At 38.0% G+C, this 21363-nt stretch overlaps 1 protein-coding gene across 11 annotated transcripts; it reads right to left on the bottom strand.

Moving 5' to 3' along the window:
- Positions 1 to 152: 152 nt before the first annotated feature.
- Positions 153 to 20724, bottom strand: LOC127958429 (ataxin-2). Of its 11 annotated transcripts, none has more exons than XM_052557288.1 (25): positions 20203 to 20724; positions 18309 to 18342; positions 18001 to 18060; positions 17788 to 17859; positions 17495 to 17645; positions 14340 to 14354; positions 12070 to 12194; positions 11827 to 11918; positions 11526 to 11714; positions 10755 to 10921; positions 9698 to 9913; positions 8348 to 8515; positions 8084 to 8263; positions 7853 to 7960; positions 7081 to 7151; positions 6655 to 7004; positions 6398 to 6464; positions 5726 to 5866; positions 4955 to 4972; positions 4263 to 4329; positions 3804 to 3997; positions 2890 to 3016; positions 2139 to 2509; positions 1895 to 2057; positions 153 to 879 (listed from the first exon to the last, which is right to left on the bottom strand). In XM_052557288.1, exons 1-25 carry the CDS (start codon positions 20319 to 20321, stop codon positions 851 to 853), a joined length of 3294 nt encoding a protein of 1097 aa, XP_052413248.1. In that variant the 5' UTR covers positions 20322 to 20724; the 3' UTR covers positions 153 to 850. The 11 variants fall into 11 exon arrangements, with proteins under 11 accessions (XP_052413248.1, XP_052413247.1, XP_052413253.1 ...); XM_052557287.1 differs by having other exon boundaries at positions 4257 to 4329; positions 20203 to 20723; XM_052557293.1 differs by lacking the exon at positions 20203 to 20724 and adding an exon at positions 19155 to 19291 and having other exon boundaries at positions 4257 to 4329.
- Positions 20725 to 21363: the final 639 nt, after the last annotated feature.

Genomic DNA, 21363 nt, shown 5'->3' with positions numbered 1-21363 from the left:
CTTCTCCTAGCGGCCTGGAGTGGAAGTGTCTTCTGATGTTCTTTCATCATAACCACACAAACGAGCAAATCAACATTTAAAACTAAAGTAGTGTCGTCTTTGTTGTCAAGTGAATAAACAAAATGACTGAAAAAAAAACACATTCAAGACCATTCAAGTTTTTACAACTTTTTTTTAATGTTTTTCATTTTTTTTAAAGTCATTTATATTATCTACAAAGTAAAAGTTATTTTAACTTAACAGTTTTATAACGGTGAAGTCTAATGGGGTTTTGCCATCAGATTAAATTAATAAATAATTTATCTGCTTTTTTTTGCCGAACATCTTCATTAATGGAAGTGTCTTGTGTTTAGTTTAGTTAGAACCATTTCACTTTGTGGGTGTTGATTTACCCCAAGGTCTTGAGCACAGCTATAGCAGCAGCATTTAACAGTAATGTTAATACTGTCAATGTACGGAAGAATTATCTTTAACTTAGAAGGTGCAGACGAAATGTTCCCATTATTTATGCACAGTTCTCTCACTCATCTGGGCTGTTCTGTTATTGTTAGGACCCACTGTAAGAGTTCTAGTGTCACTGAGACATGAAAAATGATTCCTCGTTAAAACTCTCGTCTTTCTTTTGTTCTTTTTAAAAAGCCAGAGTTCACCACATCTTTGCCTGTAGCGTTTCTTAATCACTGGTGGTGGGTAGCAGTAGAGCAGCATGATCGAGGTTCTCGTCGTGGCCATTAAGGGGAGTTTAGAGACAGGTAAAGTTTCGTTGGCCAGTAAGTGGTACGTGGGGCCAGATGGCTCTGTGAAGATCAGGAGCCACTCAAATCGACTGCTGTTCTCTGATCTTCATCCTCTACAGCTGCTGCGGATGGTGACCTTGCACTGAACAAAAACACAAAGATTTAGATTATAACCTCCTTATAACTTGGTATGGAACAAACATTACAGGCAAAACAGAACTGGCCAATAACTGTTTTCATACAAAAGAAGACAGTAAAAAGTTTTGAGATTACATGGAAGTAATCTCAAGTCTCTAAGAATCACTTGTTAAAATGCATTAAACTCAAGTGGGAGGATTCACCTTATTCCCAAACAGAGGAATATGTGCGATACAGGGAACAACTACCAATTCAAACCCAAAGGAACTGTGGCAACGTCTCCAAGATGCTTCAAGAAACCTACCTAAAAAGCTTTGCACAAGTGCACCGAGGGCAAAAGCTGCTCTAAACGCAAAGGATGGTCACACCAAATGTTGATTTAATTTAGTTAATGGAAGCTAATTAATAAAGGAAATCTATTTATGACATTATTTTTGACAGGATCCTCATTTTACAGCATTTCTACACACAAGTGCCTAAAACGTTTAACAGTACTGGAGCTTTGCAGGTCTCTTGAAGCATCTTTGAGACGTTGCCACAGTTCTTCTGGATTGAGTCCATCTCAGTTTGTTCTGTTTCTTCATGTTATTCAGACGGACTGATGATGATCAGATCAGATCTCTGTGTGGAGCACTGTCTGCTGTTAGACAAAAATCTCAAATCTCACTGGATTATTTTGATTAATGGCAAAATGAATGTTTGGAAATGTAAACAGATATTTACTACTCACACACTACAGCAAAAGATAGAAATAACTGACTTAAAACCATTTTTAGCTGGTGAAAATATTAGTGTTCTAATAATTTTGGCCACTCTGTATATTTGCATACTATATTCACAGATATATGCATCTTATCTGTATTTTTATTTTACTATCTGTGCGTTGCTGTTGTCTCCGTTCATCGGAAGCTCCTCAGTCACAGAAATTCACACTAATTCCTTGTGTGTGTAAGCATACTTGGTAATAAATCTCTTTCTGATTCTGATTTGTGTTGAGTGGATCTGAGACAGGCCCTTACCAGGGGTGAGAGTGTAGGAGTAGTGTGTGGCTGAGGACACAGGGATGGGGTTGAGAGCACCAGGCTGGGGGCCAGCAGGAGCCTGTGTGGCCATCAACATCATCGTGGGGGGGTGGGAAGGAGTGCCATGATGGGGAGGCACCATCCCGGACTGCATGTGGGCCTTTAGAGACAAAGTGATTGAATATTTGTAAGTATTTCTTAGCATTTCTATAATCCTGGTGTCTAACTCGTTAACACTAACCTGCTGCACATGAGCCATATGGTTAGGGTTATACCCATGCTGCATCTGTTGGGGGTGGATGTAGACAGCCTGCTGAGCGGAGGGGTAACTGCCTTGAGGAGACTGAGGGTTGGGGCCGGGGGTCATGGAGGGCGGGGTGGGTGCCAGGGCTGAGTACATCTGCTGCTGTGGTGGGTTTCCCAGATGGATGGCTTGGGCTGCCGCTTGGTGCTGAGGATGCTGAACGGGGCTGGGGGCCGGGTGGCTGCCTCCATGCTGAGTACCCTGCTGCGGTTGTCCTGTCGGGGTGGCAGAGGGCTGAGGGTGCTGCGGATGAGGGTGAAAAGTAGAGCCTGGGTGGGGAAACTGCTGAGGAATGGGGGTAGGTGACACTGAAACACAGAAACAGGCAAACACTCGAGATAAATCCAATGAATATGAGTTACCAAATAAAAATAAATATGACATACTCTGCTCTATTTTTTTTAGAATGAGTTTTGTAACTGAAATTTAAATGCATAGATATTAAATTATATATATATATATATATAAATATAACTACAATTAAAATGTAATAAGAAAATGCAACAGAAGAAACAACTGAAAATTAGGTGCTATTTCACATTAATGTGTGAATCATTACAAAGACCATCATTAACTGCTGAAGCATTGAGCTACTCAGAAGCTGAAAAAAGTAATTGTAATATTAGCACAGATGCACTGTATGATGGTAAAGAGGTTAAATGGGCTGCCAAAGTATAGGAGTTCTTACCATACATAGTGTGCGTCTGCTCACCATACTGAGTGGTGGAGGAGGAAACCAGGCTGGGCTGAGCATGGCCAGGAGGGGTGATCATCCTCGCACCGCTCTGGATCATTGGACTGAACACATGCTGGGCCTGAAACACAGGAACACAAGAGTATATTAATGACTTAACCAGAGGAGTGAAATACTTCATTTATAAATAATATCTGTCCAAAACACTTTTTCTTTGAAGACAGGTTGTTTTGTTGTTGTTGTTGCAGAATGGACTAAATACATTAAACCCACATGATCAATTTTTTTATGAATGGCTTATGGTGAAAAAAAGCCACAACAACGTTATTTGCAAAAGAATCAAAGATTCCCAAATGGATCTTATAAAAAGTTCCAGCTGTCATTTGTTGATATTGGTATCTTTTCAGCATTTCAACACTGTTCTAAGAATATAATTATCATGTTCACAAACAGAGGATTGTCAGGCACCACATTTATAAATGCTCAGGTTTTGTCCAAAACTATTTACTGTCTGAGTAGGTACTGCTTGACTACAAACTTCATGACTGTGGAAAAAAATTACAATGTACTTTTTTTTTTTTATCCAGGCATACTTCATCTATCATGTTGGCTTTGTCATGTGATCTAATGGCATCAGCTGTGTCGCTTCACTGCCATTCACAATTCCTATCCTGTGGACTCCTTTTCCTCATGGTACAGTAAAAAATGTCCACTGAATGTGCTTTTCAGATTTTTAACAGAAGTATTAAGTCATTCGCGAAGTACTTGCCTACTGTTTTATACTATGAATTAAGACATGTCTTACTGATTCTGTCCACTTTAAAGTAGGGAGTAAAGTGCATTTGGACACCTGGAATTTTTTATTTAGTAATTTTTCATTAGAAATGAAACCTCTAAAGTCACTGTACCTGTGACTGGTAGTGGGGCATCTGTTGTACCAGAGGTTGGCTAGCAAACTGCTGGGGGCTACAAGTGAAGTATTGGGTGGAGTAGGCTGGGCTCGGTGCCACGATGGGCGGCCCAGCAGCTGTAGCTGGATGCATCATTGTAGACGTGCCAGGTGGGTGATGCTGGTCCGGTCTCTGCTGTGGCATGTTTGGTACTGCATTCATATCCAGCAAAAGAGGAAAGAATGAAATGGGCATGGTGTTGTTTGAGAGAACAAGCACAGATCTTATTTCTTAACTGCACAGCCCTGCAAATATTATACAAAATCAATACACAAAAACAAATAGCCTAACTCCCTCACAGTGAAAAAGCTCATGACGAGAGAGAGAAAAAAAAAAAAGCCTTAAGCAGCTCTATTAAAAAAATAATAATTAAAACAAAAAACATGCACTCCGAGAGCGAAGCATTCTCACCTTTACCTGGTCTGTAGGGCTTGGTCTGGCTCATGGTCATGTGAGGAACCTGAACATGGTACATGGCTGGAGGCTAAAGGATGAGGAGCAGAACTTGAGATGCAGAACTACATCTATATTCAGAGTTTTTCACAGACTTGAAGAACATTTTCTGAATGCATCTTAAAACTACTGTGTATTTTATTCTGTTGATTACCACTGTACTGGACTTGTAGCACTTTCTCTTTTAGCCCATAGTGCTAATGGAAAAAAGATATGTTTGTGGATTAACATTTTCAACCCCATGTTCTGTTTCTTAAAAGACATTAATTTTAACATGTGCCAACAAACTTCTGTCCTCTGCTTCTGAACACACACATTTAATGCTTATGACTGAAACAAAGCCACAGAATTTTTTTTTCCCTTTTCTGGTCAATTGTTCACGCAAACAAAGCTTCAATATTTGTAACAACATAAAAAGTACAAATATTAAAACAAATATTGATGACTAATAAAAAAAAAAAGTACTGACAAATTTTAGTTGAAAAGGAAACCATATAAAAACTAGTTTACTGACAACAGTATTAAAATATAATCATAATAAAACTGATCAGCTGCAGTAAGAAATGGATAAACCAACAACTGCTGGTCAGTAATGCAGATAAAAAAAACTCATACATGTTTTCAGTAGAAAAAAAGAAGCTTAGAATTGCACAAACCTTCCAGATAATGCTTTTCTAATGGAGAGACAGGAAAGAGAAAAAAGAAACAAAAAGAACGAGTCTTTAGTGTAATAATCATTTGCTTTTTTTAAGTATAAGATGCATTTTCTAGAAAATGTGCGAGTGATTAAAGATGAAACAAAAGCTTTTTAAATGATGCTGTAGAAGTGAAAAAAAGACTAATTGTCGCTCTTGAGTTTAGCAATTGCTGAAATGCATCTTTCCACTCTTCACCACAATACTTAACAGTAAAGCTTTTATTTTGGTCAGTACAACGTAAATGATCAAATACAATATCAAACATCAGTGAGGTGTAACTTCTCAGGCTGATGACAAACCATGAATTCCTTCCAAAGTTCAGTAGCATGCTACCAGTCAAATTATTTTTATTTTTTCAAGGTATTCACACTAAGTCCACATTTTTGCACAACAAGCTAGTGCTCACCTATGAGTTGTTGTTTTTTTGTTTTTGTTTTTTTACACTATTCAGAATTTGTGCCATTTTGTTTAAACCAGACTAAGCATGAACAGGCCTCTACTGGCCCTTCTCACTGAACAAAAGCAATCATGTGTCGGATATACATGCCGATGAAACGCAGCTGACAAATGAACATGGAGGAGGGATGGCTGAAGTATGAGTGCAATCAGGACATCAAGCATCTTGGCACATGAATGAAAATAAGAAGAAATGTTTTGGGTAGATGTGGGCTTCCATGCACAGAACGAATGAGATTACACGAACAGAAAGTTTCATTTAATGGAGCTCACCTGAACGCCAGGACTGACAGGCGTCAGAGGGTACATCTGGAACATGGTCTGGCCATAGACGGCAGGGGGCTGCTGCACTACTATGGAAGGGCTCGGCTGACCCTGGGGCCGGGTTTGAGTGGGGGTTGTTGCTGGTTTAGGCTGAGGAAAGAGTTCAAATAAAATAAAAGGAAGATAAATACATAAACACATACATTTCTATCCTATACTTGTTTGCCCTCTTCCAGAAAACCCAATGTAAAAACAAAACAACTGTACCTTAAAGGGATAGTTCCCCCAAAAGTGAAAACTGTATTTTTCTCAACCTCTAAACCTGTGTGAAATTCTTTCTTCTGTTGAACATGATATTCTGAAAAAGTTTACCAAATACTGGCTGGTCTCCATTGACTTCAATAGTATGGAAATAAAAATACTACCAGTGGGGGACCAGCAACAGTTTTGTTGCCCACATTATTCAAAATATCTTCTATGTTCAAACAGAAGAAAGAAATACACACAGGTTTGGATTAACTTGAGGGTGAGAAAATGACAATTTTTACTTTTGGGTGAACTATCCCTTCAAGATACAACATATTTGGTCTCAGGAAAAAAAAAAAAAAACATTTTAATTTTTGGGAAGAATTTTGATTTCAGTTTAAAAATTGTCTCAAAATGAACCACCAATTTACTTACAGGGGAACAAAATATCCTTGGGTTGAACTCCTTGGCATTGGGATTGAGAGTAGATTTTCGAACACTCCTAAAATGTGCATAAACAATAAATCAATGTTGTTCTATTCACAATGTGACAAGAATATTCCTGAACATTCCTGACAATACAATATGGTTATTTCATTTTACTGAGAAAGACTCTTTTAAGCAACTTTATTAATTTATCGTACTTATTAATTTAAATACTAGAGCTTTTCCATTTTCTTCATCTGACTCACTCTGCTACAGGGTCATTCTTCTCCTCCTTCTCATCCTGGTCTTTTGCAGCAGCATTGGCCAGAGACGAGGAGGTTTGAAAGCCCTGAGACATCACATCAGGCCCTCGTTTCTGCTCAGGTACAGCAGAGGAAGGAGAAAGAGAAGGGGTACCAGATTTACTTCCTGTTGGGCCGCCGCTCACAGAAGTGGAGGTTTCTTCACTAATGGCGGACTCCATGGGGACTTTAGGTCCTGTTGAATCTACTGTGCTCTTCTCAGCTGCTTGATCCTTTGGCTTTTCTACGAGGTCCCGTGGAGTCTTGGCCATCATAGGCTCAAAAACTGCATCTGGATTTGAGCAAGACTGCAACTACAAATAATGAAGGGCTTCAATAAATGGAATAACAGTTACGAAACAGACATAATGGGAGAAAAATAAAACTTACCCTAAACTCTACACTGAATTTCTTTAAATTATCTATTTGTTTCCTCTGGTCCAGAGCCATGCTTGGAGGTCCTAGGAAGATAAAAAAAAAAAGCACATTTATTAAAAACAAATTACCGGCACATATTTTCATTTGATTTTTCAGTTTTGATGCAGTGGTTACGAAATATCATATCATAGAGCTGATAAACGTGATATTTAAAAAAAAAAATAAATAAATAAATCTGATATTATGCTTAAACTAATCCAGCACACATTAGCTACACTGCTACTGTCACACAAAATAATGTTGGAGAAATGACACAAGCAAGACACTCCAGAGTTAGACAAGCAAATTACTATCAACAATCAGTTCTTTTCTGTATGATTTTGTTTAGTCTCTTCCCTCCCTAAACTTTTACTTTGAGTGTAATAATTGGAAAAAAAAAAGAGACAACAAGTTTATTTCAAACTTCTATAGCTACAGGATAAATGATTGGGAATTCAAAGAATAAAAATCAGATATTGTATCAGCCCTACTTTTATGCATATGCTGTATATGTACGGCAGTTTGTGTATGCTGAACTGAAAAAGTCATTTCCTGCTCTATTTATATTTACAGTGTCAGCAATTCTGCAAATTAATTCTTAGAACTGACGATTTCTTCTTTCTTGCTTTTTTTTTTTTTTATCAACACAGCAAAATCGCACGGGGCAAAAAACAGCTTTAGCAAAAGCTCCAAAATTCAGATAAAAAAACGGCTGGTTATACATCACATCTCCACAGGTACACACCCTTTCCGACGGATCGGGCGATGCTTGCAGAAGCTTCGATAGGTTTCACATTCTCCTTGTTGGCATTGGGAGAATTCTGTCTCATCTCTAGTACTCTTGATTCTTTGGCTATTAAATGAAAAAATAATTGACAAAAAAACAGGTCTGTTGTGAGATCTGGTACAGGGAAATTAATAACACACTATCAAACAGGCCTTAAAATGGCACATATTGTGTAAGGGACGTCCTTACCCTCTTCAATTGTAGATGCTTCCAGGTTGGTAGCCGGATTGGCTGCTGTGGGTGACGTCGCTGCTGTGGAAGCTGTCACAGAGTCTACTGGCACTGTACCAGCCTGAGGGGAAGACAAGCAGGAGGGGCTTGGAGCACCTCCACCAATGCTATTTTGTCGAGGTGATCGAGGTCTGTGTGCTAAAGAGGAAGTGGAAAAAATTAGTCAGCAAGTCAGTCCGAATGAAAGTGAAATCTGGGTATCGTTTTATAATCTAGACATACCACCGCTGACAACAGATGACCAGGTTCCCCCAGAAGGACTGTTGCGAGTAGGAGGGGGAGCCGAAACATCCACCGATGCACCCTGGGACATATAATCACCGCCCCGACAAGAGGCCACTCTATGAGGTCTAGGAGTGCGCTGTGACTTCGGAGACATTCTTGGAGGACCTGCATTCACAAACCCAGGGATGAGTGAGCTTTAAAGGAAGAAACACAACCCCTTTAGGGCATCTCTCACCAATGTGTAGTGTGTAGCCACAGTTGCTGTGTATGTGACAGTCAAAATACCAAATATGAAGCAAAAACTGGGGGAGGGGCAGACTAGAAAAAACACACTCATAACTATGTATAACAGCAGTTTGTGGTTTAAATACATCTTGGACTCACTATGACACATACCAGAAAGTGTAAATGTTTTAACTGAATTTAAACAAGTCATTCACTTCAGTAACTGTGATGTACGGAGCACCAAACATCACATGCAGAAGAAAAATGATGCGACCATAAGACTTTGTTCTCACATTTTATTAATTGTGGCTTTTCTACTAATTAATTCCTTTGTTTTAAGTTAAATTGTGGTCATGTTTGTGTATTGCCTTGTTTTAAGGCAGGGGGAAAACATTGTAAATTGGTGCCATGATTGAACTAAAACAAGGGAACAAATTAATACAGCTTGGTCACAATTTAACTAAAACAAAGAAACTAATTAATACAAAGTGGCCATGATTTAACCAAATTAAAACTAGGAAACTAATTAGCAAAATGCGGCCATGCTTTAACTAAATTAACATGAGAGAATTAATTAGTACAACGCGGCCACATTTAGAACAATGAAGCAAAAAAATAGTACACTTTAGCCACAAATTAATAAAAAAAAATAGTTGGCACACTTTTTCCTCAGCATGTCATGTGCCTTTCTCTGTATTCATGAAATGTTAATGGATAAGAATGTTAATTCTAATCAGTCTACCTGAAATACATTTGAACTAAAGAAGCTGTGACAGTTTCTCATTTGATGTATGAGAACATAATGTCAAGCCAATGTCAGACATGGAAAGAAACACTTGTGCATTGCAAGTGGTGTCCCCTTGGCCAAAACACAATGCTTACACACACACACACCGCAGAAAATGAGTGAGTGAAGCGTGCCTCAAATTCACTTCAATCATGCATAAAAACAGGGATAGCAATAGAAAATGGAATGAGAAGAGGAGTGAGTCATTTTATTAAACACCAGTAAAGTCCCACAGCAGTTAGTGGCAGCCTTAATTCAGGCATTTGGATTGCAAAACCTGAACCTGAGCAGTGGTGCCAAAACAAAATGGCTGCTCGGTCTGGAATTTCTGATACCTTCTGAGGACAGGCGTTTGGGCATGATGGACAGGGGCCCTGTAGAGCCATGAGCAGAGGGGTGAGACAGGGGCCGAGAGGGCCTGGATGGGGGTCTGGAAGGAGGCCGGGTGGGCGTGGCCACCCGGGGCGGGAGAGAGTTGGTGGGGCCTGACTGGTAACGGGATGGAGGGCGAGAGGAGGGAGATGGGCAGCGTGAGGGCCAAGGGTGTGCACCTGATAGAGATGAAATGAGTCGAAATGAGAGAAAAGAAAAACTACATTTGAGCAAGAGAGTGAAACAAATGAGTATGTAAATTGAATAGGAAAACAGAAAAGTTTAAAGGCATTATAGAATGAGCAGTTTAGATAAGAACACTGACACTAGTAAGGAGAAAAGGTCCAGAGAGAGGTAATGGAAGAGTATTTGGAAGAAATTAGTTTAAGGAATGAGAAGACTCCAAAGAACAGGACGAAATGCAACAAATCACATGATGAGATTTCTTTGGTTAATTCTAAGGCAGTGAAACATAAGACACAGGGAAACAGGATTTCAAAGAGAGAACATTTGGAAAGATCAATCAGATTCTCTTGGAACAGCAGCAGTGTTGGCCTGCAGTACTCCCTTGCCCAAATCCTTTTATCATGAAAGGACTGAAAGCCAGAGAGATGACTTGGTAGATCGATTGTTAGTGAAGGAGAGAACAATAGATGAATAGATGAATAGATAACATGAGCCAAGAGAATAGATTCTCTATTCTTTTTCTCTCTCTAGTATTTTAAGTGGAAATTTTGAGGTCTGTTTCATGGACTGATAAGAAGTGATTCAAATAAAGTGACACCAGGGAAAACTTTCAGACATCTACCAAAAACTTTCTTTACATTGCTTGTCTAGCTGTTCTGGTAACCACTGCAGATAATATTTCAAGGCCTTAAAACTGCATACCCAAACATAATGTTTGTACATCATTAAACTTGATGGTGTAATAAAGGTACCACAACACTAGTCACTAGTTGTTTTGGATACCCAACATGACCCAAAATAAGTTAAGGTACAAAGAAAGAGTTCATCTTATACCTCCATTGACCACGCGCTGATCCATTGCGTTGTAGTCATGAGGTCCAGATCTGGGTGGGGGTGGCCCAGGGCTGCACTGCACCATTCTGGGTGAGTTCTGACGACCAGCTCCCCATGACATCCCTGGTTCTCTGTTCCTCTGACTAGGGGGAATGTATTTGTTCTCCCTGTTGAAGTAAACAGAAGTAAGAGGAAAACTCAGCATAGAAATTAAACTGATTGCGCAATACTCTTCAAACTGAAAAATGTTGTGACGGCACAATCACATTAGCAAAGGTCATTTTTCTATTGTCAATTAGTCACTTTCAAACTAAGCAGCCTTCTGTTGATCAACATGGGGGAACATTTTTACCTTTTGCGTGTGTGTTTGTGTGGTTTCCTATTGAAATGACTCAACTTTGTCTGCAAAACATTGCAGAACAAAAATTTGCAGACATTTGTTGCTATTGACTGCGTTGATCCAGACCAAGGAAGGAAATATAACTGTTGCGCAAAATTTGGGCAGATGAAATAACATGCAACAAGCTGCCATTTAAAACCAGCACGTTTTTTTATTCTTAAGGGATATGTAAATATATTTTAATCCAAGTATAGCCTGTGAAGTTAATTAAAGTGATTAAATGAATCAAAGTATACATGCCTCCAAGCAGCTATTTTAGGCATGCAGGCCGACTCCTATCTACTTGAACGAGGAAATACAGACAACTCAGAAACCGCTTACCAAACTCACATTTAAGTAACATTTTAAATCAGCGATAAAATCGCCTTTACCTGTTGAGGCTGTGAAGCTCCCTCTCTCCACGAACCACAGCAGTGTATTTCTCTTCTTCAGAGCGGTCGTCGTTTTCCAGAGCCACGCGGGCCTTATAGGTGGCACTGGCTTCGATCTCCTCCGCCAGCTGGGATGCACGAGCCTCCCGCTTGAGGAACTCCTCAGAATTGTCTCGCTCCAAAGGAACCCTAGAAACAAAAAGAAAAAAAGACAGCTTTAGAGACAACACATAGGATTTAGGATTTATACAATTGGACATACTCAGCAAATGTGATTTAGAGCACAAATTTGAGGACTTACGTGTATGAGGACAAGCTGCTGTCATAGGTGGACTTCACACCGTATGTCTCCTCATTGTATTTAAACATCTCATCAGGATCCCAGCCATTTGACTGAGGGAGAGACAGTTTCAAAAATGTGATGACTGTTTTACCTCATACCTCTTGTAGCAGCTTTAATCATCTTAACATTGTTAATGCTTATGATACTTCTAAAATAATCCAACATTATAAATCAAGCATGATTTGTGGACTGTTGTCTCACCAGATCAGTGTCAAGAGATTCCATGCTGCCCAAGATGTGCTGCTCCCCTCCATCCCAGGGTTCCAGATCCTTCTCTTTGTGCTCTCCATTCAGACGGGCACTTACTGCACTGTCTGTGAAGTTGTCTTCACCGCACACCAACACACAAGACAAACAACAGGATTCATATCACTTGTATCACGGTGATGCAAAAGCATACAGATATGCTTATGGAAGGAACATAAAACGGAAATGAAAACAAATTTATGATATGGGAAACAATGAAATGGAAAATGGGTGATGATTTCTAAATGGACACAAATGGTGGTGCAGGGGCAAGGATCTCACATTTAGTCATAAGACAGCAATCTCCATTCTGAGCTCACTGCATTACAAACACATTTTAAAGGCCATGTTTTCAGAAAAAAAGTTGGAGCTGTATTTTGTGTTTCTGACATCCTGTTTGTTTTTTCATCAAAGAATTAAGCTCTTGTACAATGACCAAAAAACTAAAACAAATTAGTGATTCCTCTCTCAAAGCAGATAGAAAACACTGTTCCCTTTAAAGCCATTTTGAACAGTTTTTTAAATCCTGAAGCTTAAACCAAAGGTGCAGTCACATTTTCTGAATTTTCATAGGCAAAACCCATTCATTTTAATAGGAATCCACACAATTCAGAATTACGCATGAGGGCAAAAGACTTTCCTATGGCTTCCCCATGCTTGGTTTGCAAGTAACATCTGTGATCGCTGTGCTTCAAACATTGCTTAGTACTAACAATTGACAATAGACCTTTTTGCCTGCAAAATTTCACTGAATCTTACTAATGCTACTGCACCTTAACACTACAAAATAAAATTTAACAAAAACACTAATTGGAAAGTGAGATTACTGAGAACATGACCTTCTACAGAGTATATCAGAGGTTAAGGGTCACATAGAACTCAAGAGGAAACACAGTATTAAAAAGAATTAGGAAAGAATCAATACATGTGGGTTTGTTAAACTGGCATACCGCCATGCATTTTTCAATCATTAGTTTTGAAGAATTGATAAATGAAAAGAACTCAATTCATTTTACTGATTTTTCAAATGCTGTATGAAAAACAACGGCAAGTAGATAAGAGTAGTGCTGTCAAATGATTCATCACATCCAAAATATTTTTGTTTGCATGCGTGTACAGAGTATATTTATTATGCATACATAAATACATGTGTATATGTTATACATGCATCATGTATTTTTTCAAGAAAAATATTATATTTGAGAATATTTATATATAATATAAAATATGTTAATATAAATATATGGAAATATTTTACAAATATAAACTGTACGTGTATGTATTTCTATATAAACAGTATACACAGTATGAAAGCAAAAACTTATTTTGGATTGTGATTGATCGTTCGAGAGCACTAGACAAGAGTTTATGGCAGCATGATTTGCATTATTGATATTAAACTGTTATTTAACAGTTCATGTTGTTTTCATTAAATCAGATTTATAAAGAAAAGGAGAAAAACATGCAAACAAATCCAAATTAAATCACAACCTGCAGAATTATGATCTCCCACCAGTATTTATTTCAGATTAAGCTATATATGAAACTGAATCTAATATAACATTATCAGGATAATTATGTAATGACAATCAAAATGTTACAGCAGCTACTTGCAGCCAGCTTTGAGTGGGTTTGACACTTGTGTGTTGCTTGTTTGGCTTTTGGTATGATGATGGCAAATGCCATTTCATCTTTATAGGAACTAGCTGATCATTCTTGTATCTGTGCAATTTCTGTAAACACCCTGTATTCCCAGGTGCAAAAAAATGAAAGTCTTAACATTGAACAATTCCTGAGGTGAAGTACTGTACAACACAAACCTTCTATAAAAGCTGCCTCTAATTGAAATCTGAAATGTTTTTTTTTTTTTTTTTTTTTTTTTGTAGGTACAAAAAGGGGCGATTATGAGACTCTACCTTAAAAAGATCTTTCTTAGAGAAATAGCATTAATGTAGTCATATCAAACATTCATATAGCTGGCTAATCTATGGAGAACACAAAGAGCACTTAAGAAGCTCATACCATGTGCTGCTTTTGTGAGGATAATGAAAAAACAACATCCTCTGATTTAAAGTCTGCATCAGTGTTACAATAACAAAAGCATCTCTGTGTCAAAAGGCCTGCAAGTCATGCACTATTCACCTACTCAAAGAATGCCGCAAGCAACTGAAAAGATTTTGCATTAAAAAAAAAACACGCTGGTAAAAGAAGAGGAGTTTCATTACCTGCATCTGATGAGACTACACCCATTTAAGAGGAAAGAGAGAGAATAAAAAAAGGGTCATTTTGATAAAGTCATTTACCAGGTTCAACTAATGCATTTTTTGCACCTACAGTGATAGAGACAGGCTGACAGGGTTGGATTGTATGGAAGGGGCAGTGGATATAACATATCTCAATATTTCACATTTAATGCAAGTTGCAAATGTCATTTATAAAAAAGCCACTTTTAACAAATGCATTTTTCAACAAAATGATAAAAAGTCCTAAGTGTGTTTTGCAATCCTTACATAGTAGCATTCTAAACATTTCATGATGAGTGGTTTGAAATGGCTTTGATCCATCAAAATGTCATCCCCTCTCCTAACACCACACTTCAAACTTTTATCAAATAACATCTTATTAAAGAGTAATGAAAACAATTGCAGGACTACAGCAGACACTGTCCATAATGATGTTTTTCATGGTCTGCACTGACACTGAAAAAGCTCACAGTCTGATTGCATAACAATGACCACATTTAGATGCACATCACAGATTATGTTTATGGTTTTGGTTAAGCTGTTATTCTATGTATCAAAAAACTTGCACTGGGCTCCTACACATTTTTAAGTCAAATGTAGGGCTTTTTTAAAGATCTAAATAAATAAAAAGAAACACCATACACCAAGGGTGAACTACAGGGAAAATAAATACAAGTATTTTCAGAAATAATAATTAGACGATATTTTGCTGAGTGTTATTTGCAAGCATTCACACTGAATGCATTTTTAATCATAGAAATGTAGGTAGATGTAGGTGGCGGCAAGTTACTGTCTTAATGAGTGGGTTGAGTGAGTCATTCACTCACTCAGCTTTTGTTTGGCCAATTTATTCAACATGAAGCAAGTGATTGTTTTTATGAATGGGTAATCAAATTAAACTGATGCAATTAAAATGCAGATTATTACAATAACAAATATTTTTTAAAGGGTTAGTTCATCCTAAAATGAACATTTTGTCATTAATTACTCACCTTCATGTCATTCCAAACCCGTTAGACCTCAATTCTAATTCAGAACACAAATGCATTTCTGATGCATCCCATGAGCTCTCTGACCCTCCCATAGACAGCAAGTGTCCTTACACAATCAAGGTCCAGATAATTAGGAAAGACATCTGTAAAATAACCCATGTGACATCAGAGGTTCAACCGTAATTTTATACTTTTTGTGCTCAAAATAAAAAATAAAAAAATTGCCACGTGGATGGAGGGTCAGAGAGCTCTCAGATTCCATCAAAAATATCTTAATTTGTGTTCCGAAGATGAACCTGTCTTACAGGTTTGGAACATGAGGTGAGTAATTAATGACAGGATTTTCTTTTTTTTGGTGAACTATCCCTTTAACTTAAAATGTTTATTGTTATATAAAATCAGTAATACATTTGCAATCCTGCTGATATTTGGAAAAGCACTCTTGCTTGTGTAATATTAGACACACATCATATGATAAAAATATAACAAAAACTTATGGGGATAAAAATGGCTATGTATATTGAATTTTGGGGCATATAGTATTGCTCATTTTGGGCTTAGTATTGCTTACATCACACAGTAAAAATATATACTCTCAAGCCATGTTCTTGTTTTTTTTTTTGGCAGAGTGACATACTACATAATTGAACACCCCTACACACATACAGATCAACTTCACACAATTTCAACATATCGTATTTCACAGAAAATGTTAATCAAACACACCATACTGCTCACTCACGTCTGGTCAAGCATGCAAAATGTCACATGAACAAAAGTAACAACTGTACGCTGAACTGTCTTTTTTTTTTTTTTCTTCATTTAAGAATTCTTCTCAAAGTGTAATGCTTAACAGAAAAACACATTTAAGACATTTTAATGGCACTAAAATCAGAAGAATTTAGGGACATGGGGAAACCCTGTATGAGGCAGCAAGATGTTATGATGAATTCAACGGTGTACTGACTTGTGTACGTATTCATTTAAAGCAGTGATCCTCAAATCTGGCTCGCGAGATCCACTTTCCTGCGAAGTTTAGCTCTAACCCTAATCAAACACACGTGAGTTTGCTAATCATTGTCTTCAGGATCATTAGAAAATCACAGGCAGGTGTGTTTAATTGGAGTCGGAACTAAACTCTGCAGGAAACTGGATCTCGCAGCCAGATTTGAGGATCACTGATTTAAAGGTTTAAATTAAAAAAGGGAAAGAAAAGATCTCCTTGCTGTAATAAAATGGGTTTGGCAGACAGACATTTACAAATATAACAGAATATTCAATTTCTGTAAACACTAATAACATGAAATTGAGAAATAAGGAGAATTGGATACAATGACCAGATATTGAATATGTATCAGATTAAGAACCAAAAACTCCCAAAGTCGTTAAAAAAAATATCTGATGTTTATACACATTTAACAAAATCTGATCTGCAACTTACACCACAGAAAAATTAAATCTGAGATTGGTTGTTTCACAGTGTAACTAAATATAGACATATGGTTGCTTCCTATTTACTGTAAATGTTTGCATTGAATATAATACCCATCTGGCTCATGCATACAAACAAACAAACAGCAAAACACCACACCCTCTCATTAGTGACAGTCTTTAACTCGACTCTAACAACTAACTTAAAGAAAATAATAGGCGTTAAACTAAAACAAATAAGTACAATGCCACTGAGCTGTTGTCAACCATGAGAAACAGGTACATTACAGGATCATTTCATCCAAATGACTGTATAATAGTCAGGAGCTCATAGAAGAAGAATTCCACAAGCACATTTGTTCTAACTGGCTAATACAATACACAGTGCAATAAAATGTTTGCTTTTTAATTGCTGACCGCAATCTAATCATATTGGTCTTCTACATACACATACACTGCAGTCCTCTAAATACACATCACCCCATCTGCAGTAAAATATAACCTATGGCTCTAGTTTCAGAAATAAAAAACATCTTGACTTTGCATCTTGAAAAATCTGTTCTGATGGTTGATGCCAACTCAAAGCATCATTACTTTGAAATGTGTAGAATTATGTACACAGCATCTATACTACATCTTATCAGAGCCTATACTGGACCTGTGAAGGAATCACTAAAGAAGCAAGAACAAACATGTCTTTAACAAAGGTCTCACCTTTCTTGGCATAGTTGAGGTCCACATCTTTGAAATGAACTACCACAACATCTGAGGACTTGAAGATGATGCTCTCCACAATATCCTCACGGCGGGGGCTCACATTAGGTTCTACACTCTTCCTGTGTGCAGCATCCAGGACAATGTCACACTGCAGATGCACAGAACAAAACCATATAGGGAAGAATGTCATATTTGCATAGATGTAGAATAAAAGTGAATTTGTATTTTTTTTTTTGCTGCCCAGTGATTTAAATGTTTGAGATTAGAGTTATAGAAATTCCTCTCCTCACCTCTGGGCCATAGGTCTTAAAAACTCCTTCATAGATCAGACCATTTTTAACTTTAAGTTCACATTTGGTACCCTGTTGAGTGGACAAGCACAAAAACAAATCGTATTGGTTTTATTTTGGTAAAGAGAATGATAACATAAAAAGAAAAAAATATAATAGCTGTAATATTTACAAACAAACTTTTTTTTTTCAGTCTTGTGCATTTTGACTCACCACAACTGAGGTTAAAACATGAACCATCCTCATGTTTGCATAAACTCCACTGAGGGCCACCTTAAAAAATAATTGAAAAAAAGAAAGAACATTATTTTGGTCTGTGGTAAAGCATTATATGAAAATATTTATGTTTATACTGTATTCAGTTTAATTGGTTGAGCAGTGTTCAATGTGCTGATATTCAGTACAACAATGGACTTTTTTGTGTTTCCTCAGTCGGCTTGAAATGGAGACATTTTAAAAGCGAGTCAATTTATAATTGAAATTATGAACGAATAAGAGAAACTGAAAGAAAGGATACTCACTGCAGTGGAGGGTCCTTTGGCATTGTTGCGTCCTCTGGGAAGAGAGGAAACAGAACGACCGATAAGCTTGATAAGAGATCACTTATAATCAAATTGATACATGGAAATGTTTGATAAGATGTATACATAGTTGGCAGAGCTAAAAAAAAAAAAAAAAAAAACATTTTAAAAGGAACAATAATTCATGTGCTACCGATGGAACTGTCAATTGCACATGCACTGGCATACACCAAGAGCTACAATGACAAGAGAGTGACAGAAAATCATATGCTTCATGCATTTCATTGTGCAAAGGATCGCTTGTGAAGTTCTCAAACAACAGGAAAGAAAAATCTGCATTTCGCTGAAAGGATGCGATTCATAGCCAATGGCGACATTATACCTAAAACATACGAGAATGAGAGCTCCTAAATTACAAAGTGTTCATCCACACATGTTGGATGAAATACCAATTAGGTCTCTAATGTGTAACAAGAATGAGTTCAGTGCACATGATCTGGGTACAAACTATCATGTGCTTCAAGTCCATTAAGATAAATTAGAGAATAAAAGCTGTGAATGACAGACCCTTTTCAGCAGCCAAAGTACAAATCAAATGCTGCATTACAGGCGGTGTAATGCTTCACTGCACACTAGTGATTCCCACAGTTTCTACAAGTCATAATACTCTTGTTGTTCCGTGTAAACAATGATATTGAATGACATTTTTCACCATGCAGGCCAATAAAGGCCTCTGCTTCTCAAGCTGCGTGTAGCAATATACATTTACATGTACGTTTAAAGCACATAAAGAATTCTATCAATATTATTAGTGCATCACAACATGCTCTAAAGGAACACACTTACACGAATGTCATCTAGCAAGGACGGACTAAAAACACGCAACCTCTCGGAAACGTCAAGGTTGATACAGTGGTCTGACTTTCCCACGTGAGCGCGCACCGCCTCTCATCGGAAACGCACGCGACTGACAAATAGTTCCAGCCGTGAAACGTTTCCCAAATGAACGGAAAAGACGCAATTCTGAGTTAACCAAAGAAAACCAAAAACGGAAGCTGGGTTAATACCATTTCAAGTGACACGGAAAACTACTTCTCATATGGCATGACGAATTCCCATAATGCCGATTCACAGGCCCTCAGAACGGTTTAAAATCAGCTGACAGTTCTTAAACGTTAGACTGATTAAAAATAAATAAATAAATAAATATCTTTGCATTTTGTTAGGACTGACACAAGTCAAAGGCAAACGATGAAACGATGCAGAAATCATGTGATTATCCTCTCAGGAGCTCCCGACTGTATTTTCAGCCATTCTCAATTGCATTTATCAACGAACTAGACAGTCATGCGGATAAGAGCGACAGATAGTAACGGTGTAAGCAAATAAACGTTGGCTAGTAAGCTAGCTAACAACACTACGACGAATTGTATCACTGCTGATACTCTCATTTTATGTCTCTCAAATCATTTATTTTTAAGTTGCTCAAATATGAAACCTGATCAATCCCATTATACAGTCGGAAACGATAAAAATGCATCTGTCTTCTGGGGCATCAGTCATATTTCACCGGCAAAAAGACACAAACAAGTAATTCATCCTTAACGTGTTCATCACAGCAGACAACCCGCCCCTCTTAAATAGCCATGAACATATTGTCCGCTATCAGCTGTTCTTTTATAATCGCGATGGCTTTGTGCCCATTAACGTGTGAATCTCTGTTCTGTGAACTTGGCCTATATCGGCCTACTTGCGCTCAATCCAGACCACTGCAACTTCACAACCTGCGTTTTTAAACTACGACACAAGTGCAGGCATGTCGCATCCCCCGGCAGATTCACGCTCGCCAGTCCTCCAAATTAAACCCCCGTCGTGTTGCAGATTTGGCTCTCACCTTCCGACGTTCTGGCGTCCGACGCCTCCTCCTGCTCCCCCGGTACCGGAGGCCGCGGCGGCTCCGCTGTTGCTTCCGCCGGGTTTGCGATTACCACCGGCCTGCGGCTTCATGGACATGGTGATCCCATAAACGACAGCTTGAGCAGAGTTTTCTGGCTGTTTGAGAAAACGTTTTACACCGCGGGCGAGAGCAGAATATGCTGTTTGACGCGTTAGCTGACAGTTGATCTAGTGACAGCCAACGTGTAAAGATACTCCTCCAGTTATTCAAGTCTCCACTAACGCTGCCCGCTAACGTTACTTCAGCTAGCTCTGCTGATTTAATTTATGGTAAATAGAGACAATTTAGCACGTTTTAAAACCAGAGCGCAGACTATCCATATGTTTTAGATGTCAACAAAAAATCCAAACCGGTAATTTCTCTTTTTTTATTATATTAAGTGCAATATCTTCAGTGATACACACAGTTCACGCGGGGCTTCAGCACTGACCGATAGACCTAAACGGTCTGAAAAGCCACAAAAAGTGGCGGAAGGATACATACACATCCCAGGAATGTGTGTACTCCTTTTGACGGTTTTATTTGTTCTACAGAGAAATTATCATCAGCACTATCTGTAAATATGCCTCGATCGTGATACGTTATTTAGTTGATAATGGAAATTAACAAATGTCGGTTTTGGTGAACGGTACTCTTATGGGGAGGGCACTATTTTCAGCAAATGCACAGGGTCACCTAGAACGTTTGTGCTTTGACACTAGTAGCCAAGTGACTGGTGTAATGTATATGTTTAATTCCCCAAGCACTATGGCGCAGTTATTATGATTATTTTATTTGTTTGAATCTGCATTTTGTTTGTCTTTAGAGGTCTAAACAGTGGTTAAAATAACCTGTTATCCTTATGGAACCCAATCCGTATGGTTCTACAGATAAAGTTTTTCATTGTAACTGTTTCTTTTCTCTAAGCTTGCAGTAAAACAAAGTCTCTTGAGAAATATATTTATTTACTAATTTTAAAGAAGTGGTTATGCATTCCTCACTGGTTGGCAGCAGCTGAATAAACTGAGTTGAGTTCACTTTTGAACGTTTTGTAAGGAACCACAAAAAAAAAAAAAAAAAAAAAAAAAAACTGTGATACATTTGATAGGGAAGAAGCAC

Source organism: Carassius gibelio, chromosome B5, assembly GCF_023724105.1.
Source record: "Carassius gibelio isolate Cgi1373 ecotype wild population from Czech Republic chromosome B5, carGib1.2-hapl.c, whole genome shotgun sequence".
In the NCBI taxonomy this organism is placed as follows: Eukaryota; Metazoa; Chordata; class Actinopteri; order Cypriniformes; family Cyprinidae; genus Carassius; species Carassius gibelio.
The sequence above is the reverse complement of the archived record's forward strand: the minus strand, read 5'-3'. Positions and strand labels throughout refer to the sequence as shown.